The 26,712-nt window shown below is 42.8% G+C and overlaps 1 protein-coding gene across 2 annotated transcripts in view; it reads right to left on the bottom strand.

The window, feature by feature from the left end:
• Positions 1 to 26,712, bottom strand: part of ADARB1 (adenosine deaminase RNA specific B1) — a 259,557-nt gene that overhangs the window by 98,820 nt on the left and 134,025 nt on the right. For both annotated transcript variants that reach the window (XM_073633480.1, XM_073633479.1), the window contains one exon: positions 9,633 to 9,659. In XM_073633480.1, coding sequence (XP_073489581.1) covers positions 9,633 to 9,642 — 10 coding nt within the window. In that variant the 5' untranslated portion in view covers positions 9,643 to 9,659. The remainder of the gene's footprint in view (positions 1 to 9,632; positions 9,660 to 26,712) is intronic.

Genomic DNA, 26,712 nt, shown 5'->3' with positions numbered 1-26,712 from the left:
CAAACAGTTAGTTGAAACCAACATTAAAGCTGACACATAGATCTTCAAAAATGCAACAAATCTTGCGATGATATATAGATTCCGTCACCCAAGAGGAAAAAACACCTGAAGATAATAGATATCTGCTTACCAGATACCAATGACTCCTTTAACTAAAAAGAGAGTCATTAGCGCTTGTACAGGATTGTGCCTGTTCACATGAAGGCTGGAAGGCTGGATGGTACTTTAGGCATAGATCCCTCCCGTCCCATTCATTCAGGATAGGAAATATGAGAAACACAAAAGGGAATCTCCATAGCGTAAAACCATTTAATGTATAAAAATAAAGAACAATAAAATAGCCAAATGGCCTCTTACATTGATCGGTGCCTACCCGGCACTGGGACTGCTTGCATGTCAGGGTGAATGGTGTCAGAAACCCTTCGCATCACATCGCACATGCGGCGTGCGTCAATCAATCATCACAAATTCATCTATCACACCTGCCCGATTTTGGGTAGGTCAACATTCAACATCATACAACCCTGCCAAATGGAAGCCAGGACCTCTGTTGGATTGTTGATTTGGATGTGAGGTGCTTAGAGCATGGTATTTTGAAAAAGGCAGGCTCGCAACAGGTCCAATTTACATGATAGCTTAAAGGCTTCCTGTGAAAAACTATACGCTTTGTTTGGAATGTAAAGTATCCCTTTCATGACTAAGCCTATTTTTGAAATTTGGTGTTTACAAGTTAAAATCCGTATTTTTTGCTAGAAAATTACTTAGAGTTCCCAAACATTATATATATTTTTTTAGCAGAGAATCTAGAGAATAAAATGGCGATTGTTGCAATATTTTTTATCACACGGTATTTGTGCAGCGGTGTTTTAAACGCAAATTTTTGGAAAAGGGACACTTTCATGAATTTTAAAAAATCCAAACAGTAAAGTTACCCCAATTTTTTTGTATAATGTGAAAGATGATGTTATGCCGAGTAAATAGATAACAAACATGTCACCCTTTATAATTGCACGCACTCGTGGAATGGCGACAAACTACGGTACCACTACCTATGAATTTCCATAGGCGACGCTTTAAACATTTTTTATGGTTACCAGGTTTGAGCTACAGAGGAGGTCTAGGGCTAGAATTATTGCTCTCGCTCCGACGATCGCGGCAATACCTCACATGTGTGGTTTGAACACCGTTTACATATGCGGGCGCGACTTCCGTATGCGTTTTCTTCGCTGCGCGAGCTCGCGGGGACAGGGGCACGTAAAAAAATGTTTTTTTATTTATTTTTTTACTTTATAAATTGTGTTTAAAAAATTTTTTTTTTTTTTTTTACTTTTATTGCTGTCACAAGGAATGTAAACATCCCTTGTGACAGTAATAGGTGGTGACAGGTACTCTTTATGGAGGGATCGGGGGTCTAAAAGTCCCCCCCATCCCTCCTTTACACTTCAAAGTATTCAGATCGCCGAAAACAGCGATTCTGAATACTGTGTACTTTTTTAAATTCGGCGCCATTGGTAGCCGAGTAAACGGGAAGTGACGTCATGACGTCGCTTCCGCGTTTACAACAAGAAGGCTGGAACGAAGCCGCTCACAGCTTCGTTCCAGCCCACCCACAGCCGCCGAAGGTACCCGATTGGACACCGGGCCTCCCGATCGCACGGGAGGCCCGGTATCAGCGGCGGGAGGCGGCGGGAATGTCCCCTCCCGCTCCTCCGGTATAACAACCGAGCGGCTTTTAGCCACATCGGTTGTTATACACGGGTAGCCGATCGCCCGCTGTAAACAACGGTACCGGGATGATGCCTGCGGCTGCGGGCATCATCCCGGTATAACCCCGGAAAGCCGAGTACGCATATCTGCGTACGGTCGGCGGGATGGGGTTAAACACTATGTATTTATTGTATATGTATATTTGCAGCACTGTAGAGCTTCACTCAGGATCTCAGATGACTACTCAAATTAAAGCCCACTCCAGGTTTGGTATCCCCCCATATTTTATATTATGGATGGTAAAAACCACCAACCCGCGCAAGTGCAAACTGGTAATTTTTTTTTTTTTTTTTAATATTAATAAATTAATTTAGGAGCAGCACGTTATAAGGGTGAGTAAAAAACGGGGATAATTAACAAATTAATTACAAACCGCGCTCCCTTTAAAGTGCAAATAATTGACTAACAATCACAAATACAATACAAGTGAAAATGATAATCACAAAAATCGTGGGGAATACTGTGTCAATAGTGACAACCATCAATAGCTTTCAGCTAGAGTTCAGTCAAAAAGCATCAAAAAACAAAGTGTTGGAATATCAAGCAGTGAAACAAAAATCAAAAAATTCAAAAACAAATAGTGTTCAGAAAATAGTATGCCTTTTCAAAACTTCTGGATAAATCCTCCTAGTATTCGGCAAACATCAAGGGAACAGTAATCCACCACCATCACCGGCCACACAGCCTACTCACCAGATTGTGGTGACTCCCATTACAGGAGTCAAAAGCGCTTCAAGGACATGCCAGAAAGCTTCACACGATCATGGTTTGGCCCAGGTTGCTGGAAATCAGGAATGCTGTGACTGCATGAATACGGGATGGATTTAGATGAACTCTCGGATGGGGATTGGTCATTGAAGACCATTAGTGCCATAGATGGGAAGAGAATGAATGGAAAACTCCCATTGTGAAATAAGCCAAAAACGTATTAAACAGGCTAAAAACAGGCTAAAAAACCCGCATGAACCTCATGTGGGTTTGTGCGGACAATCAAACAGCGAACGTAGCTACGAAGCTGTGTAGCAAGCGGAAGTGGCGTGTCATGTTCTGTAAATCCAACCGGTTTCATCAGTACATTCTGACGTCATCAGGGATCATACGTATGGACATGTCACTTCTCTAAATTACAAACGCCAATTGAAGGTATCCAATCCATTGCCATCCAAAGGGGCCATGTTATCCCCTGAATAAAGCTATGAACCAAACAATGCGAAGCAAGAGGTCGTTGAAAAAATACAGACAAGGCCGAAACCTGGCTTTTGATAGTACTCAAGGCCAGCTTCATTTCTAACCCCATCTTTAGAAAGTCAAGGATTCTACCTATGACATATTTCCTGGCGTGCCAACCCCTGGATTCACACCAGGAGACATATGCCTTCCAGACTCTATAATATATGACTCTGGAGGCCAGCTTCCTTGCATTAACCAAGGTAAACACCACTGACCCTGACTGCCCACGCTTCTTCAGAATGTGGGTCTCAATAGCCAAACCGTTAAATTTAGCGTTTGTAAGGTAGGTGGAATACCAGACCTTGCGAGAGCAGGTCTGGATGTGGCGATAGGGTCCATGGGACCCCTACCCCCATCTTTACGATCTCTGCATACCAAGATCTCCTGGGCCACAAGAATTACCGCCTTTTCTTCCTGCTTGATCCTGCAAAGAAGTTGTGGAAGCAGCAGAACAGGAGGGAATGCATAAATCAGTGAAAACTGATTCCAGGGAAATACCAAGTCATCTGTTCCGCATGCCAGCGGATCCTTTGTTCTTGACACAAAGCTGTCAATCTTTTTGTTGAACTGGCGACTCAAGTAGTCCCCCTGCCGATAGGCAGGGTATATTGTTTTCTGCCCAAGCTAGGATATGATTCACCTCTCCCTGGGCCGCACGACTTCTTGACTGCCCCCTTGGTGATTGATATAGGCCACTGCTGTGGCATTGTTGGATTGGATCCTGACAGGACAATTCCATAGCCTGAACGTCCAGGCCCTCAGGGCCATGCGTGCTGCCTGAATCTCTAGAATATTGATGGGCAAGGTCATTTCTGATTTGGACCATTTCCCCTGGACAGTTGCTTCTTCAAGGACTGCTCCCCAATCCAAAAGGCTGGCATCTGTTACCACCTTCCAGGTAACTTGTAGGAAGGATTTTCCATTCTGCAGATTCTTGGCTATTAACCACCAACTGAGGCTCTGGCGCACCTTTGGAGACAAACGCATTGGGAAGTCTAGAGCTTGGACCTTCTTGTTCCAAGCAGATAGGATACCGTTTTGCAGTAGTCTCTAATAAAATGGAGCATAAGGAACGGCCACGAATGAAGCCACCATTTTCCCTAACAATCTCATGCAAAGTTGAATAGAAGGATTCTTCTTTGCCTTGATCACCTGATTTAGTTCCCTTATGGCACTGATCTTTGCCTGGGGCAAGAACACCCTCTTCTGAGCTTTATCTATGATCAGACCCAAGTATTCCAATCTCCTTGATGGTTTTAAGGAAGATTTTTCTAGGTTGAGAATCTAACCTAGGTATTCCAGGTAGCTGACTGTGGTGACCAAACTCTGGTTTAAGAGGGCTACCGACTGGTCTATCAAGAGCAGATCGCCTAAGTAAGCTAGTATCATTATACCTTGAGCCCTTGATCTGGCTAGCGAAGGAGCCAGGACCTTTGTAAACACTCTAGGTGCAGTAGCTAGACCGAAAGGCAAAGCTACAAACTGAAAATGACGATTTTCTATCTCGAAGCAAAGATATTTCTGGTGAGCGGGAAAAATAGGTACATGGAGGTAAGCATCTTTGATGTCGATTGATGCTAGAAGTTCTCCACCTTGTAGAATGGAGACTACTGATCGGATTGACTCCATGTGAAAAGAGCGGATATTCAAAAACCGGTTTAGATCTTTGAGAACTAGAATGGGTCTGACATACCCATTTGGTTTTGGTACCGTAAAAAGGTTTGAATAAAAACACCAATCCCTGCTCTTCCATGGGGACCACCGATATCACCTTTTGAGACAAAAGATGGTCCAATGCTTGAAAGAGACTTTTTCCCGGATCCCTGGGAACGTTTGATCTGAGAAAATGAGGAGACGGGGACTCTCGGAACTCTAGTTTGTACCCTAGAGTAATTGAGGAAGCCACCCTGTCTCAACACTCTTCCTGCCAGATCCTTGAGAACTGCATAAGTCTTCCCCCCACTCAAGCGAGCGGGGGTGCCCCTTCATAAGGAGGTCTTAGTCTTTGTTTTGTAGGCTTCCTTCCTCAGGACCTTTTTTGTCCCTGGGGTTGACCCTGAGGTTTACCTCTTGAATTTGACGGTGGAGGCCATCGAGACTGCCTGGAGGCTGATGCCCCTGGCACTGGAGAAGAAGCTTGTTTTAATTTAATACGCTTATGCCTTTTCCTAACTGGCAAAAAGGAACTCTATTAGAAATTCTTTGGATGTATTTATCCAGATCATCCCCAAACAGCCGTTCACAGCGAAAGGGAAAACTAGCCAGGAGCTTTTTGCATGGCGCTTCGACTGACCAATTTTTCAACCATAATATTCTACACATATGCACCAGCCCAAGCGTGAGGCCTGGAGAATAGAATCTCTTATAGCGTCTATTGCAAAACATAATGCCCTGGTAGCTCGGCCAACTCTTGGGTCTGCTGATCAGGAATAATCTTGAGTACCTGTTTAAACTGGTCTCTCAAGGACTGACATACACCAATTGCTGCCAGCGCATCCTGAGTTACTGAACCCACCAGAGAAAAAAAGTGTTTAAAACTTCTTATCCGTTGGATCCTTAAGCATTTGAGCATTGTCTACCGGACAAGTCAAACTTTTATTCAGAGGATATAGCAGCATCAATTGCTGAAATTTCCCATTTTTTAGTAAATTTTTCCTCCAAAGGATAAAGTGTTGAAAACTTTTTAGGAGGGTAAAACTGCTTATCTGGGTGACCTCACTCGGAATACATAAGCATTTCCAGCAATGAACGGATAGGAAAAGCATGAACAGCTTGGGGAGGCTTTAGCGAACCCAAACAAGAAGTAGGCTTACCAACCGACTCAGTTAAAGGTAGCATGAATGTGGAGCGGACCAATTCAGTAAGATTGTACCATCAATCTTTCAGATTGTGAACTTGATCCTTCCACATTTGACCCCTCAGACAAGGAGTCATCATCCTCTTCCTGGCCCCCTGAGAGAAATTCATCATCTCTTGCCCCCCGGTTCCTCTCTTTGAGGGTCCTGGGTAAAAGAAGGGGACCTATCACGCTTAGTCCCATTCTGGGATGCGATTAAAGCCGCTATTCTCTGCTCCAACCCCAATATGGTTGAGGAAAAAAACCTCTTCAGTAACAGACAGGGGCTGCCGTGTTGGAAACAGTTGCAACACCTGACTGCCCAGATGGCTCACTCTGACTAGCCACCACAGAACGCTCAGGGGAGGATGCCTTTTTTTTCAGATGGTTCTAGGGTTTTTTGAGCTTTGAGTCCCTCTTGAGCCCTTTTTTGGGGTGTTTATAGCCCTCCTTCTGACCACAGCCCGATGCACAAATACAGAGGTACTACCTGAAGAAATCACATCCACTGCTTGAGCAATAGTCCAACCACTGCTATTAACGCTCAGCCTGATGCTTTTAGTAAATGTGCCAAGGGAATGCCTGTGTCACCAACCTCTTACATGCCACTTTTTTGCTCATGTTCCTCCGACATCTGCAGCCAGCAAAAATGGAGCTTTTAAACATACTCCCACGTTGGAAGTTGCAGGATGCCAACGCCGCGCTAAGCCCCGCCCCTTCCGTCACATCACTCCCCCCCATTTTTGCAAAAGAGGGTTTTCCCGTGCAAGCCTCCGATCCGATGTGATCAGCGTGTGTGCGGGGAGGGGATGGCAAGGAGGAGACCTGAGACAAGCCGCCGTGCAGGGGCGGTGAAAGAAAACAGGGCGGCATCGCTGATGGTTTTTGGCTTCCCCTATCCAGGGAGAACTTTGTCCAGGTGGGGGGTGATTAGTGGAAGAAAATCCCCCCTAATCTTACCGGAGGTCTGAGCTGTTCGCAGGAGGGAAGACTGCTGTTTCTGCTGCACAGCGTGATCTTTGAGGAAGCATGATAAGGTACATGCTCTATACAGCCCTCAGTGGTGACTCTTAGGCATGACAATTTACTTTTTTTAAAGGAGACATTTCATAAGAAAATTTTAAAAATGCCTTAGAAACCTGCACTTACCTTTCTCGCCGCAGGGATTTCTGTGGTAAACCAACAGACCCAATCATCACCCCTCATGGTGGGCTTCGTTACCAAGCCTTCAGGAACCGGGGACCCTCGGGGAACCCACACACTCCTGGACCTGTAAAGCATCCCACCAGTAAAACTTTATGGCTGAAAACACCAAAGTACTGGATCCTGGGGTCCAGCTCTCTAAAAAGAGAAACGTTACAGGCAAAACCTTGTTTCTCCGGACACGAGGCCCAGGTATCATTCAATTCGGCCTAGAAAAGACACTTTGAATGGATCCGGTTGCATAGCTTGCCCCAGCAAAGGAATCTTCCAGTGGAGCTCAGCACAGCTTTACTCGTGACCAACACCTAAGACACTGGCGAAAAAATTGAGGCACTCAGTTATATAGGGAGGGGTTATATAGGGAGTGGACTTCCTGTCTTAGGGTGTGCCAGTGTCTATCACCTGAAGGTGGCCTATAACCCACATAGTAACTACTATGGCTCTGTGTTCCGTGATGTACGATTAAGAAATCGGGGTCCTTCCTTTACAGAAAAACCCCATTAGAGCCGCCCTCACTTCCCATCAGGGTCCCCCTTACCACTGTAAGGTTTACGGAAGGCACTGTGCCTCAGCTGACTGGAATTCCCAATTTGCACATATTCAGAATATGCCACTGACCCTAACTGTGGGCTAGATCAAGTCTAGCAAACCAAACAAGCCCACAAGCCACACTTTGGAGACCCTCGGTCCACATGCAATTGCCACATCACGGAATGTATAAAAAGTTTGCAACTGAAATTCTAAAATTATGCGCTACCTGCAAGCTCAAAAATATTCTTTACTCCAGTTATAATATAAGCACAAACACATTAAAACAAATAAAAATCATGAGTAGACACATCCCATAATTATTTGAAGAGTCCTAAGAAGCCTTCCTATGGAAACAAAGACAAGCACTATTACCTTGTCACACTCTGTGTATATGCTGCGAGATATGTTTTGGATGTACAGGAAGCTGCTAAAATAGACAAAAAGGCTACTCATCAATTCTTCAGTGGCTTGTAGTGCCTTCTCATCTTACAGTCTTCAACTACTGAAGTTGAGAAAACTATGTTCTATTCCTTTAACTGCTGAGAAATGAATTTCAACTTCATTATCTCAGCAATTTTTCAACAGGTTAAGGAATGTAGATTTTATAGACATAGCATTGTAATTTCAGAGTGGCAGAAGATTTGACAAACTGGATCTCCTTACAATCTCACACCCTCCCACACACAGAATACACTTCTCAGGACATAAGCTTGCACCAAAATCTCTAGCATGTAGTGCCATCTATTTTCTGCAAACACTAGTATTTAAAGTGTTTGTAAAGGCAGAAGATTTTTTTTACCTTAATGCATGCATGCAACCTTCTGTGTGCAGAAGCCCCCCTAATACTTACCTGAGCCTGTTTCGATCCAGCGATGTTGCAGGAGTGTCTCTTCACACATTAACCCTTCCCTCCTCATTGGCTGAGACAGCAGTGTGGCACCATTGGCTCCCGCTGCTCTCAATCAAAGCCAATGGCGGTGGGGGGGGGGGGTGCTGGGCCGTACCGTGGCACCATGTCTGAACAGACAAACTGAGCAGCAGCTCGGCTCGTGTACCCCCCAAAACAAGCTGCTTGCTGTGGGGAACACTCGGGGAGGGAGGGGTCAGGAGTGCCAGCGAGGGACCCAAAAAGAAGAGGTTCCGGACTGCTCTGTGCAAAACCACTGCACAGAGCAGGAAAGTATGGCATGTTTGTTATTTTTAAAGAAAAAAAAAAAGTATCAATTTAAGATGTTTATCAAGCAAAAATAGACAACCTCTAAAAATAGGACCTAAAACTACATTTGACTAAATATTTACAGTTAAAATGCATTATGCAATATAAGGCTTCAAAAAACCCTTTTGCCTGGCAGGAGAAAATCAGCGCTAAAAGCTGCATTTATTCAAATGCGTTTAGGGCTTAGGTGCATTTAGCAGGGTCAAGCATTTTTTCTGCTAAAACCCTGCTGCTCCTGGACACACTGGCAGTGGGTTTTTTTCCTGGCTCTAAAAGTCAGGGAGGGGAGAGAACACACACGCCCCTAGGTCAGCTGTAAAAGTTGCATGAAAACTCCAAAGGAAGGAGAAGAAAACAAGAACAGGGGTTTTTAACCGAGAGCACTTTGGGAAAAAACAAATGTGGGATTGGACTAGATCTCTGAATATTTATAAGGGAATGCAGATTCTCTATATCATTGAACTTGAAATTGAGGGAGAAATCAACTTGCTGCTTCAGATAACATGCAAGTAACATTGTAAACTGTACCCCCAACCTATATTTTGATTAAAACAGAAAATCTCACTAGTTGTAGCTAGCCTTGTGTATTTGGGATGGCCCTTTATAAAATACATGAGAAAATCCTTAATTTTCTTTCAGCTAGTCTTTTCTTGGCTATCCATAAAAAAAAAAAAAAAAAAACACAAAAACTTTAGATGTCATACCGACAGTCCACCAACCCACTGGTGGACTGTAAAAATTTAAGTCCAAGAGCCTCCGTGTTAATTGATCGTCCCAAAATACAAAAGCAATACAAATAGCTACTTATTTTAACTACTAAAACACAAGATAAAATAAATCAATTCCTACCTTCAGCCATTGCTTTCGTGGTGATGCCTAGGGAGGAAAAAAAAAAAAAATCAGCACATTGGTATAGACTGGGTTACATGTTAAACATTACATCTGCAAACTGAATGTGGCATCACATAAAGCTTCTAGATAGAAACCATACTTAATATTTGCCACAGTCTTAATTATGTAAGCAGTCCAGCAACATACGTTTCAGTTGACAAAAACCCAAATTAAAAAAAAAACAAAAAAACACATGTGGGTTGTAATGTTTTTGGGCACATTGGTAGGAGTTTACTTCTACCCTGACATGCCATCTTCCTAAACACTACTGAGGCAGTCATTCTGTGAGATGTGAATATGCAAACTACAAATTTTTTAGTAAGACATATGTTGGGAAGGAACACTACATTACGAAATTATCTGTACATTGTGATTTGATGGACCCATCCTCAGTAGGCTGGTTCAGTCAAACCTCTAATAAGTAAGCTAGACCACACCCAATAAGTTTCTAAGGTAGCATTATGGAATTGCAGACGGTAACTGTTGAAGAGTTTCTAAAGTCAAAGATTTAAAAAAAATGGATTAACATGTTAAATTTACCTGCTCTGTGTAATGGTCAGTGCGGCCCGAAACCTCACCTTCTAGGGTCACCCACCGGTACGGTCCGTTCCTCTACTTCTGTGTCTGGCACCATAGCAAGCACTTTCTATGGGGGCAGGCATGTGGGCGAGATCCTGAGCCATGCTGTGTGTGTCTATTGTCACAGCCACTGGCTGAGAGAAGATAGCAGCACTGCTGTTCTTGGGCACAGCACTGGATCGAGATCGGGCTCGGGTAAGTACTTAGGGGGTCTGTGGGGGAGCTGAAGATTTTTACCTTAATGTAGAGAATGCATTAAGATAAAAGAAAACCCTCTCACATTTACAACCACTAAGTCTCGATTCCTGTGACCCATGAGGCCTTCATCCTAGGTCTAAGGTAGTAGGAGGCCTGGTCCTCTGCCCATGTGGAGATTTAGCCCCCCACTCTTCCCATTCAACTGTCAAATGCAAAGACTTCAGCAGGTAGAGAAGGCTTTGTTATTTCAACATGGGAACAAAGGGCTTAATCATGGAAGGGCCTATGTCTACGGTACAAGGGGTTTCCCCAATGATAACCCTAAAGAAAAACAAACCAGCATGTTGGAAAACCTTGCCATTGTTCCTATTTGTGGTAAGAGGTGCTGGCATTGTGCCATCACCAATCCCTTCCATCCCTTACCCTCTACAAAAACACAAAAATAAGACACCAGGCCTTTTAAAGAAAAAAATCCTGAACTGCCATGAGAGGAAGACAAAAAAAAAAAAAAAAAAAGGACAATGAAATAACCACTTAAGGGGAACTTCAAAAAATATAAAAAGGGTAAGCATTTTCTGTGTGAGCGGAAGACTTGATTAACAGCCATTTGCCATCATGTTAAAATGCAGATGAGAATAACAGCAGTGGCTGATATCACGCCTGGCTAAACTTTGCCGTAATGAATACATTTTTCAAGACTCATTTTCCAATGTGGAATAAAATGGCAGTGTTCAAGGCTACCTTACCCTGCAAAATTTAAATGATTCATTGTATGAATCTTACAAGATCTATGGCCACAGACAGTATTACAGGGACACCATTCAAGTTCTATGGGCTCCCAGGGTCATGTAAAGGCAAGATGGAAACATACTTTGATGATATGCAAAACCAAGGGAACTTTTTCCCCCTATACAAAGAAGAATTAATCATGTGACAAGATGAAAGCTTTGTTTTAAAAATTTAAAAAACAATACTTTTACATAGAATCAAGAATTGCATATAAAAAGGTCTACCTTTTCATAGGGTTTTCGCAAGGCAAACAGGATACTTATCCCAAAGGATCAACAAAACAAACGGACCAGCGCTCAATGGATTGAGAAGTAAACACAGTCTCGCAGCAGACAACTGAACATGATTAGTCCTAGTTTATACAGTAATGCATGTAAAAGAACAATCCTGCTGTCAGACAGGAAGGGATATAAAGTAGGTAAAAAATAAATCAACAGCTTACAGTTTCACAGAAGATCCATGTAGCAACAAGGAGCTGACGGCATTGGGGTTTACAAAAAACCTCCTGCAGCATGGGGGGGCACCAATACCCCTGATGCACTGCGGCCGAATGTGGAACACGCTCACCAGCGTGTGGGGAAAGGCTGGACGTGCTGGAGAAGTGATGATTGACAGCGGGAAGGTGTAAACCCGAACTGTAAGCTGTACGTGACAGGTGGCGTACTGACAGATGGCAGGGAGAGAGCCGCGTTTGCTGCAGTGTGGATGACTCTATATGTTCACAGCATCTAAAGCCCAATGGATGTAAATCCCAGCTGCGTGGGAGTGTCCCAAAACGATGTAGACCTCAGGGAGATGGAAAACCAGGGCTGGATGGGCCAATTTGGATGTCAGTCAGCGTTGCTGGGGTTCTGGGGGTGCTGGTTTTTGGAGCACCTCATGGACCTGGGTGACCCGTTAACTATGGTGGTTGCCTTGACAACGCGTTTCATGCATCTGCGCTTTTTCAAAGTCTATCCCAAAGGATTCCACACATTTTTACAAGGTTTGTGCCCACCATGCCTTTTCAAATCCAGTTTCATTTTATGGGCACAAATGGCACACACCAGTGTAGAAATAATTAACATCCTGAAATCTTATGTTCCACCAAGATGGCTCCTTCAAATGTCAATTCTCATGTCTAAGTACTTGCCAGATGAAAATTTATTTTAGGCCACTTCCACACTGAGGTGCTTTTTAGGCGTTTTAGCGCTAAAAATAGCACCTGTAAAGAGCCTCTCAAGCCACCCCAGTGTGAAAACCCGAGTGCTTTCACACTGGGGCAGTGCACTTGCAGGATAGGAAAGAAAGTCCTGCAAAGCAGCATCTTTGGTGCGGTGCGGGAGTGGCGTATACACCGCTCCCAACACGCCCTGCCCATTGAAATCAATGGGCAGCGCTGCCGAAGCGCCTCGGCAGTGGCGCTTTTAACCCCTTGTTAACCCCTTCTTTGGAGTTAAAAGTGCCCCGCTAGCATCTGCACAGCGCTGGTAAAACAAGTGGCCCTTTACTGCAAGCGCTGGGTGGTCTGCAGTGTGAAAGTGGCCTAAATATAACATCAACAACTGATTTTTCACAAACTTTCAACATTACCCTGTAACTCTATGGCACCTTTTTGCCAATGACACTTCGCCAAACCATTAAAATATTCAACCACATGTAAATCTTATGCCAATAGAAATCATTGTGTTTAAAAGTATTAAAAATGTTATGCTGTGAGAGAGGGAGACCTGATAGCCATCTTGCACACTGCAGCTTGAAAGAGCTCAGTACAGCTTATTTTTTTTTACCAAGCTAAAATACAGCCCAAATCGCAGGACGTCCTTGCGATCCCTGCTATTTTAAATGGCACCAAATCTCGGCATGATTTTGCTGCAAATGTCACCCGACGAATCGTGGTAAAACGCGTAAAAAGAATTGTAGGATGCCCAAAATACAAGAACTTTTTTGGCGTCCTGCGATTCTGTTTGTGCGTTTTACCATGCTTGGATGGGCGACAATCGCGGCAAAAGTTTGGTGCCATTCAAAGTAGCGGGGATCGCAAGGGCATGCCACGATTTTCGGAGTTTACGAATCGCTGACAGAATCGCAGAGATTCCGCCCGCAAAACGGAAAGCCATTGTAAATGGAGCCTATGTGTTAGGACCTTACCTTGTTGCAGCACTGTAGTCCTTCATTAGCATTCCAGCCAGGAGACTATCTGCATGAAGTTTGCATGTTCTCAATGTGCTCATGCGGGATTCCTCTGTGTACTCTAATTTCCTCCTAGACTTCAACATGCTAGTAGATTTACTGGCTCAGGTCTAAATTGGTCCTAGTATTGTACGCATGATAAATATGGCTCTTAGATTGCAACTTCCTTGAGGGCAGGGGTTGATATAAAAACGTACAGTATTGGAAAGTGCTGCATAAAGCAATATTTACATTATTGCAGTAAATATTTTAGGGCTGAAGCAACTAATCGATAAATCGGCCAGCTGATTAGTCAGCCTGCATACAAAATGCATTTGTTTACATATCAAGAAATACAGTGCAGCACACATACAGCTCAGTACACCATCCATACATGTCAGCAAGTGCGTGAGAACATGTGAATGTGTGAGGAGCAATGCCTCATGGGACATGTAGTCCTGGGCAGGAAGTGAGTGGTTCTAAAGTTAGAAGTTTTTTTACCTTGCTATAGGGGCATTGTAGCTTGCTATTGGGGCACTGAGGGCAGGAGGAGCCAGAAGCATTGGAGGGGGGCCCCAGAAGAGGAGAGTCAGGGCTGCTCTGTGCAAAACCTTTACGCAGGTAAGTATAACATGTTTGTTTAAAAAAAAAAAAAAAAAATCACTTCAAAGACTGCAGGGAAGATCAGAATCTGAACCCAGAGAAGGAGGCGGCTGATAGACTGGAGGTAATAGAAGGCATTACAATTACATTTAAAGTGAACTTTTACCAGTATTGTGCATTATATTTAAAATGATCATATCCATAAAAAAAAAAAAAAAAAAAAAAAAAAAAAACTCAGCTTTTAGTACTACTTTAATATAAAAAAATGTATATCTCCCGTCTACCTTTCAAATAGTTCATGTCAGACTCCTAGTTAAAATGTACATATATCCTACTTCTGGGTGTGTGGGTGAGATATATATCTAAACTTTCAGTATAAGGGACAATTTTAGTTTTTTTAACCCCGTTTTGACAGGTGGTAAAGTATGCTGCTTCTACTAAACGTCTTAGGAGTTTTTTTCAAACGCAAAATGGTGCTTTTTTTGGTTCAATAGAATTTGCATTTGTTTTAATCTGCCCAACAACAAATTGGCCAAAAAAAGCATAAAAAAATACAAAATGCAAATCTCCGCAAAATCACATGTGCAAAAAAATGCAACACTCACAGAAAAAAAGCACTGCAGAAATGGATCAAAAGCAAACTGCATAGGTGTGAACAGAGCCTTATACCGGCCATACATGTATCGATTTTCAGACCAGAATAGTCATACGAAAAATCTTTGTACATTCGCAGAATGAAAGAATGTCATTTGAAAATTTCACTTCCTTTTCACATTCAGTTTTAAAATGTATATTTCTGAACCAAAACCAGCATATAATATTAGTTCTGTCTGAAAATCGGCAAAACAGTCTTAATTTTTTTTCTTTACATAAAAAATTTAATCTGAGTCTGATGATATTTACCAGATTCAACCTCCAATAGTATATACAGTATATCTCTTCTGTCTGTTATTCTCAAGAGTGGATTAGAAATTTTTCTCCCTAACCATATAATTGGTTATTTATATTTAGCACTGCATACAGTTAAGAAAAAATTGCCTTTAAGTTATACACCACAATTAAGGTTATTAACCGATCAAAACAATAATCAGCCAACCAATCGATTATGAAAATAATCGTTAGTTGCAGCCCTAAAATATTTACTAAAAAAATCAATACCCTGAAATGCAAAAAGAAATGGTCTCCCGACACAGGCAATTCTGTAGGCGATAAATGATAAGCAATAGTAATATAACCAGTGAAGTGACTGGCCTCAGGTAATACACAGATGAAACTCCTACATAAGTTGTACTTGTTATCTGCAGTCTTCTCTATATATTCGTTCAAAGACCAGAATTTATAAACTTGTCTGAGCTGTGAGAAAAGGAGGCGGAAATTTGAAGTTACTCTGCAGAGCTCAGTGAGGAGAGCTCTGATTGGAGAGAATACACTCCTTCACACAGGAACAGAGAGGAGGCTGTCAATCAGCTGGCGCTCCTTCCCGTCACCTTTTTTGGTCTTGGCGCCAGGAAAACTTGTCAGAAGTAATTCATGCAGATAGAGGAACGAAGGCTGGGCTGTTCCTGAAGCCCACACCGCTCCCCCAGCCTTTTTGCGGCCGCCCAGCTGGGCTGTTACTGGAGCCGTGGCCACCCACTCAGCCACTTCGCTGCTGCCCATTCAGTTCATGGCGTGGCTGGGGGGCAGAAACTAGAGGTCAGCTGACTGGTGAGGATTTGAAGTGGAAGGGGCTGGAGGAGACCAACTCCTGATTTCGACATAGGTGTTACTGCTGCGGGACACAGTGAAGCCGGAGACACAGTGAGTAACACTACCTGTGATTATAGTTGCCATTAAAAGTCCACAATACAGTTTTCAGATCAGCAGATGACCTTGATCAAGAGCACCTAAGTAGGCTGATCAGAACTCCTTCTAGCACTGCCACTTATCCCACCCCCCACCAGCACTGCCACTGATCCTAAAACCCCCACCAAGGAGTAAGAGAAGGAAAAAAAAATAGAGAATACATGGAAGGGAGAGGAAAAGAGGGGGAGGAACAAAGAAAAAGGGAGAGAAAGAATAAGAAAGAACAAAAAAGGCTAGAGAAGGAGGGGGGGGGGTACTAAAAATTAGGATGGAGAGCTAAAAATAGAAAGAAAGGAGAAGAAAGCGTGGTACATCCCAAACCGTAACCATAAGGGGTTTAATACTGTACGAGTGGAAGGGACTCAGGGAGCGCTAAATGTCCATGGGTTAGGGGCGCAAATTACTTTGCTTGCCTTGGGTGCTGACAATCCACGCTACAAAACTAATTTTACTTTTAGGGGTCCCCACAACTTGGGAAATTTTATCAAGGGGTCATTGCACTAGAGGGGTTGAGAACCACTGCTGTAGAGGGATATGCTTTGTTTACATTTTATGTCTGAGGTTTACAACCACTTTAAAGGAGCAGTTCACCTTTCATAACAGGTTATACCCATATTTAGGGTACAACAGGTTATGAATGCACCGGCCACTGCGTAATCCCCGCTGTGACAACAGACCATGGATCTTCTCCCCATGTCTACTGCCACAATTCAAAAAAAGATGCACCCACCCCGCCGTGTTACTCATTCACAGTCCTCTGAACGGAAAACTACAAGGTCCGGCAGCCTTAGCAGCTGACTGCTTGTAGTTTTCAATGAACTACCACGGCGCTATTCGTGCCGTGGTAGTACATTGAGTCTTCCTGTCAGAATGCATCTGCTTCCTCGTAGGAGGTACGTGCAAGCCGATACAATGACAGATCTGCTGATCACTGGTGCAATGCTTTACAGGCTCCCAAAAAAATAAAAAAAATAAAAAAGTGCATTTATTGTTTATTGTCAAAAGGTGAAATTCTCCTTTAAAGGCGAGTCCCTACAGCTCGATATCAAACCATCAGGAGGGTAACTCACTTATTGATTGCCCATAGAAAATACAGAACTATTTACTTTATCAAGCATGTCTTGAGGATAGTTTCTGTTTTACTAAATGTGAACATGCCCTGGAGAAAATATTGTCAAGAGATTGTTCACCATAACTCTAAGAGAATGGTTATACATAATCAATATAGCCCCCCCTTACTTACCTGAGCCCATTCTCCATCCAGCACCCCTCTTTGCACACTCCCCCCCCCCCTCACAGGGTAGCTTGATAGCCTTCAATCTACCCTGTGCGGTGTGGCTTTAGGGAGAGAGGGGGCGGGCTCAAAGCCGCACTGTCCATGTCAAAGGAGGCAGACAGCGTGGCTCAGAATCGAGCAGGCAAGTGTGCCACAATACGAAGCGGCCTTCTATGGTGGTACACAGAGAAGAGAAGAAGCCAGGAGAGCTGGCAGGGTACCCGAAAAGTGGAGGATGGGGGCTGCTCTGTGCAAGTCTGCACAGAGCAAGTATATGTTTGTTATTTTTAATTTTTGTAACCACTAGACGACCAGCCGCCGTAGTTATACTGCGGCATGTTGGCTCGTCTGGGCAAATCACTGTAGTAATGCGTTGGGTGCTTTAAGGCCACTAGAGGGCCCAATGGACAATGGAGCCGATGCACATGCCCGTTGGCCGCGATGTTCATCAGGCGATCGCTCCTGAGAGACACAGAACGGAGATCTGTCAATGTAAACAGACAGATCTCTGTTCTGACAGGGGTGAGGAGACACATCTGTTGTTCATACTAAGTATGAACAGTGATCGGTCTCCTCCTTCAGGCAGTCCCCCCCAGTTAGAATCACTAGCTAGGACACACATTTAACCCCTTGATCGCCGCCCCTCTAGTATTAACCCCTTCTCTGCCAGTGACATTTATACAGTAATTAGTGGCTATTTTTAGCTATGATCGCTGTATAAATGTCAATGGTCCCAAAAAAGTGTCAAAAGTGTCAGATCTGTCCGCTGCAATGTCGCAGTCCAAAAAAATTAAATCGCAGATCACCATTACTAGTAAAAAAAAAAAAAAAAAAAAAAATTATTAAAGATGCCATAAATCTATTCCCGATTTTGTAGATGCTATAACTTTTGTGCAAACCAATCAATATAAGCTTATTGTGATTTTTACCAAAAATATGTAGAAGAATACATATTGGCCTAAACCGAGGAATACATTTTTTTAAAATATTTTTTGGGGGGGTATTTATTATAGCAAAAAGTAAAAAACATTGTTTTTTCGAAATTGTCACTCTGTATTTATAGCGGAATAAAATAAAAATAGCAGATCAAATACCACCAAAAGAAAGCTCTATTTGTGGGGAAAAAAGGGACATCAATTTTGTTTGGGTACAACTTCACATGACCGCGCAAATGTCAGTTAAAGCGCAGTGCCAAATCTCAAAAAATGGTTAGTCAGGAAGGGGGCAAATCCTTCCGGGGCTGAAGTGGTTAAATAGCATTTACAATTACTAAGTTTGACATTTTAGGCTTATTTTCTGGATGCGATTTGTTTTGTATTGATATTTTTATGGTGTGTGTTTTTCGTAAACTTTTTTCTTCAACAAATCAAATCTAGTTAAAGAAACGTATCTGAAAAATGTAGATATGGTGGCACTGCATTGGCATCAAGTCAGTAAATGTCGCTTCGCCCTCTGAAAAGCAAGCTGAAATTTCTGGCGAGTGCAAAAAACACACTGCAGTGCAGGTGCAGTTAAAGTGTTACTAAACCCAGGTCCCTGCATTCACTATATCTGGTTTCCCACAGTACACAACATGGAAATGCAATTTTAGTAAATAAACTGCTAAATTTCTTTTCTCATCAGCAGTATATAGTAGTCTTGTGACTTCTATCAGAGCCTGGTTAAAGCGTGTAGAAGTTTTCATTCTATTCTGACTGTCCTATGAGGCTGAAGGACCCCTGACCTTCTGTCTAGACCAGGGATCCTCAAACTACAGCCCTCCAGCTGTTGAAGAAATACACTTCCCATGAGGCATTGTAAAACTCAGACATTCACAGACATGACTAGGCATGATGGGAATTAAAGTTCCTGAACAACTGGAGGACCATAGTTTGAAGACCCCTGGTCTACACAATGCTGATTGGCCCTGTGCTAATCACATGCACCCTTCCAAGAAAAAATTAAAAAAAACAACCTAAAGCAAAACACAAACTGAGCATGTGCAGAAAGACTGCAAAGGCTCTGCCTTATCCAGAGATAAATTGGGGGCAGTGGAGGGGGGGGGGGGGGGGATCAGAGAAGACAGGATCAAACAGCAGTTTTACACAATGCGGAAGATTAACCCTAAAATTCCACAGTGAGTATAACAAGCATGCTTTTCTGAATATACAGACTGATTTTAGGCTGCAGTTACACTTCAGAGTTTTGAATCGTGGGCAGATTTGCTGCGAGACTGCCCATGATTTGAAAGCGCTGATGTGTGAATGGCAAATCACGGGAATTGCAATTGAGACTCCATTCATTTGAATCACACCTCAAATCGCGCCGCAGGTCTAGCATGATAAATCCGGCTGCAATTGCGGCAAAATGCATTGCGGTAAGCACGTCACCCAAAAGTAGCTTCTGAACGCATGTTGCTGCAATTTATTGCGTGGCAGACCGGTGCCGCGATTTGGATGTGTCATTCAAATGAATGGCATCTCAAATGCGATTCGTCATTCGCACATCAGCGCTTTCAAATCGCAGGCAGATTAATGGCAACACTGTCAAAATAAAGCAAAACTCCAGTGCGCATGCATGGGAGGTTCCATCATACAGCAAGTGCTCCAGTGCCATTGAATGCTAGATTTTTTTTTTTTTTTGGGAAATGTTAAAAAAACATTAGTAAAATATTACATTATCCTGTTCAACACAATTTACCCTTTTACATGAAGCACATATTGTTTAGCCAAAATTACACTAGGTGTACCAATTCCACAAGAAAAAAAAGTGCAATAGATTATGTGTGTATGCACACTTTAGAATGCCGTAACAAGGAAAAAAAACACTAATACTTATTTAAAAAAAAAAAAATTCTCATACTTTGGGGGTAATGATTCAGAAAGCAATTCTAATAAAACTAATTTAGGCAGATATTCAAGGACATTTAGTGTGCACTATCCGGCCTCATTTTCCACAGCTGCTGTAAAATGTTTGTGACAGTTCTAATTTGTGCCACAGTCCCCATGTGTCTTTCCAGCTATGTACCACATTATTTCAATTTCACTCTCTAACTCAAGACAGAAATGGAGCTAGGTTAAAAAGGGAAAAATATTGCCAAACCCGATCGCTTTTGACAAGATGGCAAGTATATAAATTTAACCCATCTTTTCTGCAAGGGATGTTAAATCCATGACACAATATTGATTAAGGTCTCCCAATTAGACTGTAGATCAAAGAATTCAATTCTCTTCCAAAAAAAAAAAAAGTATTCTATAACGATAGCCTAAAAAATCATTACTAAACTAGATGAACATTCTTTTCAAAGCTGCCCGTAGACAAGTAGATAGTTTCTCCAGAATGAGAGATTGTTTGAAGCACCCTACATAATTAGATACTGCTTTTAGCAGCCTGTCAAGATGCCCAGGTCTGTGCACAGCAAGCATTTGTCCTAACCAGGACGCTCGCAAGACAAAATTTAGCTTCATGTTGCTTTATTTTAACTTTGTGTTACACACTTGCCAGCGTTGCACATGAATACCTCCCCTTTTAATCCCCATTTAAACAGAAAAACTATTCTAATGGATTTAGAGAACCCTCGTTGGTATTTCTCAAAAGAATCACTCTTTAAATTTAAAGAGATGAAACAATGAAGCAGGTAGTGTGTAAAAAAACGACTTGGCCTTGTAGTATATATTTAATATATTTAAAGATTTACCCTGAAATGCAGTATTTCCTGATCTGTAAAACGCTCAGATATTGCCTACACAATCTATTTTTAAAAATCTGTATGTAATGAACTGAACCACAGAAAAATGGTGCAATAAATCACAAACCGTTCAATTTGTGGTAACTAACCATGTAATACAAAAATGAAATTGGAAACTTGATTCAGCATTTTGTTCTAAATAGATTGTTTCTTTAGATGTGGTCATTTCTCCAATAAGCAGTGTCTCCTCTATTTACACTTGAAATATATGTGCTGGCACTTGTGCTTCAGCCAGATGTGGGACGACAGATACAAAATACTTGCTCTTAAAGGGGTTATAAAAGGCATAAGGCTTTTTAAAAACCCTTGGTGTAGCAGCCCAACACCCCTCTGAGATCCTTCTCTCCCTAGTGATGTCCTTGAATGTCTAAGACGCCTGGGACACTCCTGATTGGACACAGCAGTGGAGCCATTGTCTCCCGCGGCTGTCAAAGTCAGTCAATCAGGGGAGGCGGCGGGGCTCCATGTCTAAATGGATACGCAGAGCTCGGACTCTGCTCGGGTGCCCCCATAGAAAGCTGCTGGCTGAGGGGGCATTCGATAGGAGGGAGGGGCCAGGAGCAGCAAAGAGGGACCCGAGAAGAGGAGGATCCGGGCTGCTCTGTGCAAAATCAACTGCACAGAGGCAGCAAGTATATCATGTTTGTCATTAAAAAAAGATAAAAATATAAAATAAAAAAACCTTTACAACCACTTTAATACCTTTAAACAAGCCTCTCAGACTTTTTACATGGAGGAACCCTTGAAAATGCTTTCTGGTCTCAGGGAACCCCTGCTAATATTTACTAAATCTTTTTTAAAACAGATAATTTATTGAAAATTTTTCCAAGCTTACACGGCAAGAGAACAAAGGATTCAATCATTACATAGAACCATATGCGGAAAATTACAATCAGTCAAGATATAAAGGCAGCAGTGTGATTGGCATATGTAAAACAAACCATTATCCCCCATTCTCTTCTCCTTTCCTCCCGTCTAAACAATTTGGATGGGAGAACAAAAGGTAAAACCATAACCCATCAAAAAAAAAAAAAAGGGGGGGGTGTGTACATTGTATCGCTGCGATTGTTTACAGCTTAAACAAAGCACAAACAGGTAAACATCCTCTATACATCTGGGTATCATGGTAATAGATCAATTTTACAGCTCTGAGAGATCCTCAAAATGTTAGTATCTCATGAAACGTTGCACTACATCACCCATCATTACGTTACAGAAAGTCAGAGGAGACTCTACCTCCAAGGATTCTATTCTGGATTAGAGAGAATGGGGCCAGCCCAGGGGTATTTGACCAGGCATCCCCAGATTTGTTCAAATTTTGTTGGACTCCCCTTGTGTAGATTAATTTCTCCCTTAAAGTACATTTTTTTTTTTATATATATATCATACTGTAGAGTATAAGATTTGCTATCATTTGAGCCCAGTCTTGCCACACAGAGTTAATCCATCTCTGAGCAATTCTCTTTTATTGTTCAGTTGGAAAAATCTTGACAAACTGAGAAAAACAGCAGCTCTGCAAGGATTGGCTGTTCCACACCTCAGCATGATTTGGCATGCTGAAGTCATGTGGTTACTTTCCTGTCTTTTCACTGGACGTTAGAGATCATAGCAGAAGTTCAGTGTTAGAAATACACAGGAGAAAATGCATATTGACAAGGGGAGTGTAGAGGTGGGCGGGGAGTCTACTGACATCACGACTCCACCCACTGAGCTCCAGACAACAGACCCGCCCACAGAATATGCAGTTTTTCAGGTCTAATAACAGACAGACAGAGGGGAGACATTTGACAGGTAAAGATACATGCAGGAGGCATGTATATCCCTTACAGATAACCCCTATGGTAGTAGTTTAGAAATGATGACATTGGGTTTACATCCACTTTAACAGGACCATATTAACAGCGGCAACCCATTCTCCATGAGTGGGAGGCGTCGTAAAGAGTCACTTCTGCGCTATAAGTTTTTGGGCAATAAACGGTACTCTAAGGATAGCTAGGTATGTCTGCGGTGTGTATAGTTCCTCATCTAACCATTCCAGTAAACAAAGTTTGGGATCCATTGTAAGAGTAAGGTTCCCTATTTAATAGAACTAAGCACCTTTATCCAGTACCTAACAAGTTTTGGGCACTTCCACAACATGTGAAGAGTACAATTTTCCACTGCACATATCTGATACAGGGGAGTATCATTTCTGTGCTATGGGTAACTTGTGAGGTGTTCGATACGTGCAATGTACGATGAAGAGTTGCGTAAGCTTCTGGCCAGTTGACAGAGACCTTAAATACATTGTCCAACACAGTGGACCAGTCCTCATCTAATGTGTTCTAAGTCTTCCGACCTTCGGGTTCTACGGTTAAGAGACATGGATTTGGAAACTTGAGACGGGGGGAATTGTATAGAGAAGAGATTTGTCCCTTTCCAGAGCGTGAGGTAAGCAATTGTGAGAGTATCCTAGGCTCGACCATTACCCAGGCGGATAATTTGGTCTGAGAGGAAATGGCGTGCCTAAGTTGTAAATATTAGTAAAAAACGATTTGGCAACCCATATTCCTCTCGCAGAGTCTGGAAATCTTTCAGTATTCACCCATTGTAGAGTTGTGGAATGTATTTAAGACCAAATAAAAGGCCAATTGGTGAATCCCTGTAAATGTTGGAGCTCTTTGTATTGACGATTATAAAAAATACATGTAAAAGTCATATAACCCAAATATTGGAAGTGTAGCTTAGTTTTACACCAGATTTTGTCTATCAATGTCAGAGTGGGGTATTGCGATAGTGCTCCGAACTCCCCAGCTTCCAGGCATTCAATCAGGTTATTAGATAACACAGTTGCAAGGATATATTTAATAAGGTCATCCGAACTTGTGGATAAGTGCCATCAAATCTGCGACAGAGTCGGAGGTATCGCCCAGGAAAAGGAGGGCGTCGGCATATAGAGCCAATTTCTCCTTCGTGTCGCCCAACTTAAATCCAACTATTTTGGTATCCCCCCTAATGGCTGCTGCCAAGGGCTCAATTGCCAAGGCGAACAGTAAGGGTGACAAAGGGCACCCCTGACGTGTTCCTCTGTGTAGTTCAAATGTAGAGGCTAAGGCATTATTGATTCTAAGGTGAGCAGTGGGGCTGTTGCAGAATAGCTGGAGCCAAGAAATAAATGTTTGTCCCAATTTAAACTTTTCCAATATCCGCCACAGAAATCGCCACTCCACGGTGCCAAATGCCTTAGTGGCGTCTAGTGATAAGATTGCCCAGCTACCCGTGTTATCAGAAAGGGAACTGCATGTTAAGATATAGCCTACGGAGATCATGTGCCGTTGAGCGATTAGGGATAAACCCGGATTGATCTGGATGAATAAGTGAGGCTATAACCTTGGAGAGTAACATTGCAAGAACTTTGGTAAGGATTTTTAAACTAGTAGTTAAACATTAAATGGGGAGATAGGACTCTGGTTGATCAGGGTCCTTCCCTGGCTTCAAAAGAACTACTTTTACGGTTTCATACACCGGAGGAAGGGACCCCAGAGTTTTTCGGAGTTTATTGCGGTAAGTAATTTGGTTAAGTCTCAGAATTTTTTTTGTAGCGTTCTATTGGTAATCTGTCCCTACCAGGTGCTTTAGAATTCGGGAATGTGGCCATTGCAAGCTGTAATTCCTCTAGGGAAGTGGGAGCATTCAAATGCTTTCTCTCTGTGCTCTTTAGTTGTGGGAGTTGGATACTATTAAGGAAGTCAGTGAGCTCGTCCTCGGCATAGGAGACCCTGGAAGAGTATACAGTAGAGGAAAAGGATTGAAATACTTGCAAAATAGAGGGGGTTTCTGTAGCTGTGTGTTGATTTATGGATAAATGAGGGAGATTGCTAGGATTTGGATATCCGATAACATGTGCTTGGTCTCTCCCCCCCCCCCCCTTAAAAATGCCTGAGCTGTAAAGAATCGCTTGTTATCTACCTGCTGGTGTTGCACTGAGCGATACAATTTTTGAGCGACTATCCATTTTTTTTTTGTCAGGGGATTAGGAGCATTTAAATAGGCTTGCCCTGCCCTGTCCACAGCCTCACTGGCATCTATATCCCACAGTCTACTGGAAGATTTAATAGCGGATCTCTCTTGAATACACATCCCTCTTATATATGCCTTAAAAGTGTCCCACAAAACAATGGAGGAGGTTGAGTGTTTTCACTCAAAAAGCCTCGGATTTGTGACCGCATGTGGTCTATTATTGAAAAGTGGAAGCCAAAAAGGATTTAGTTCCCAGTGCATAGGTAATTTAGAAGAGTGCAAGGAAAGGGTTAATTGCACTGGTGAATGGTCATAACCCCCTAGCCAGGTTTTGAACCGTAGGGTTGAAAGCAAAACTTAGATCAGTGCCTAGTGCTAAATCTATGTGCAATAAAGTGGAGTGGGTTAAAGAATGACATGTAAACTGAGCTTTAAGGGGGTATTTGCAGTGCCATATATCTACCAACCCAAGTTCAAGGATGTACCTGGCAAGAGCAGTGGGAACTCTAGTCCCTTGCGGGCAAAATTTCCTAAGTATATCTAAGGAGGTATCTAGCACACCATTGAAATTAACTAGGGCCAGAACAGGAATTGGGGGTGGCTGGCCATAAATTGAGACAGCTCAGTGCCAAATGGTGGGGGTACATACATATTCACCATAATGCATACATGAGAATCCCAGTTGCCCAATACGAAACATATCGTCCTTGGGAGTCAATTTGGGTAGAGAGAACCTTAAAGGGAGCAGTCCTTGATATCAAAATACTCACTCCCCTGGAATGTGTTGAATACGTGGAATGGTACTGCACTTGATATTGTGTGCGAGTCAATAATGAGGTTGGGTCTTGTCAGGTGTGTTTCTTGTAGACAAATACTACTTGGGTTGTGATGGGTGAAAACTTGCAGTTTTGCAGGGTATAGCATAGAGTACACCACAGGAATGGCACGCAGATGTTTCTTGACTTCTGTAAATCTTGCACGCTGTTTTTGTATGGCAGCCGAGAAGTCTGGACATATTGAAACTTTGGCACCCTGGATCTCCAGATTAATATTCTGCCTGGCCAATCCCAATTTAATATCCCTGTCCTTATAGCGTAAAAGTTTCAATGAGAATGGCCTATCATTGCCCCCCCGGTGGTGGAGCTCGGAATGGCACTGAAAAGAAGGGAGTATAATTATCCTTCACAAATGTGTCAGTCAGCCATTTCTCAAAATAAACAGGGTTTTTGCCCTCAGCCTTTTCGGGTATGCCAATTATACGAATGTTGCTTCGCCTCAGCCTATTTCCCATATCTTCCACTCTGAACGCATTATCAGAGGCCTTAACTAAAATAACACATCTTGAATTAATGGAGGCAGCTCATCCTCCATAATACTCACTCTACCTTCCCTCATTTTCTGCATATCATGCCTAATATGAAGCACATCTTCCTTCATGCTTTTAACTTCCATAGATAAGTGTGTAAGAGGAGCCATAGGTGTGCACAGCTGCTAGGATCTCTTTTGGTGTGGGCTCCCTGTCCTGTGTCGGAGGCCTCTGCAGCCACATGTATTGGTGCCATGGAGTTACTCACCGTTTCCAGAGGGTCAGACTGTACATGCGGGGAAGACTGTTGATCCATGCAGGGAGGCTGTGATGAGGTAGAGAAGTGAGCCACTGAGGTCTGAGGTAAGCAGGATGATTGTTGCAGTGGCTCGTCTTTACCCAGGTTATGGGCAAATTTCCCCAGCTTAGCCGCCGCTTCCTTTTGGTGGTCACTTGTGGAGCGTTGTTGCAGTGGGGATCCGCCATTTTAGGCCGGCTTCTCAGCAGGTATGCTGTGTCCCTTCTGCCTGGTCATCTACGCGGCGCGATTCTCACAGGACAATCA

Source organism: Aquarana catesbeiana, linkage group LG06 (assembly GCF_042186555.1).
Source record: "Aquarana catesbeiana isolate 2022-GZ linkage group LG06, ASM4218655v1, whole genome shotgun sequence".
In the NCBI taxonomy this organism is placed as follows: Eukaryota; Metazoa; Chordata; class Amphibia; order Anura; family Ranidae; genus Aquarana; species Aquarana catesbeiana.
Note: the sequence above shows the minus strand (reverse complement) of the source record. Positions and strands in the feature narration are given on the sequence as shown.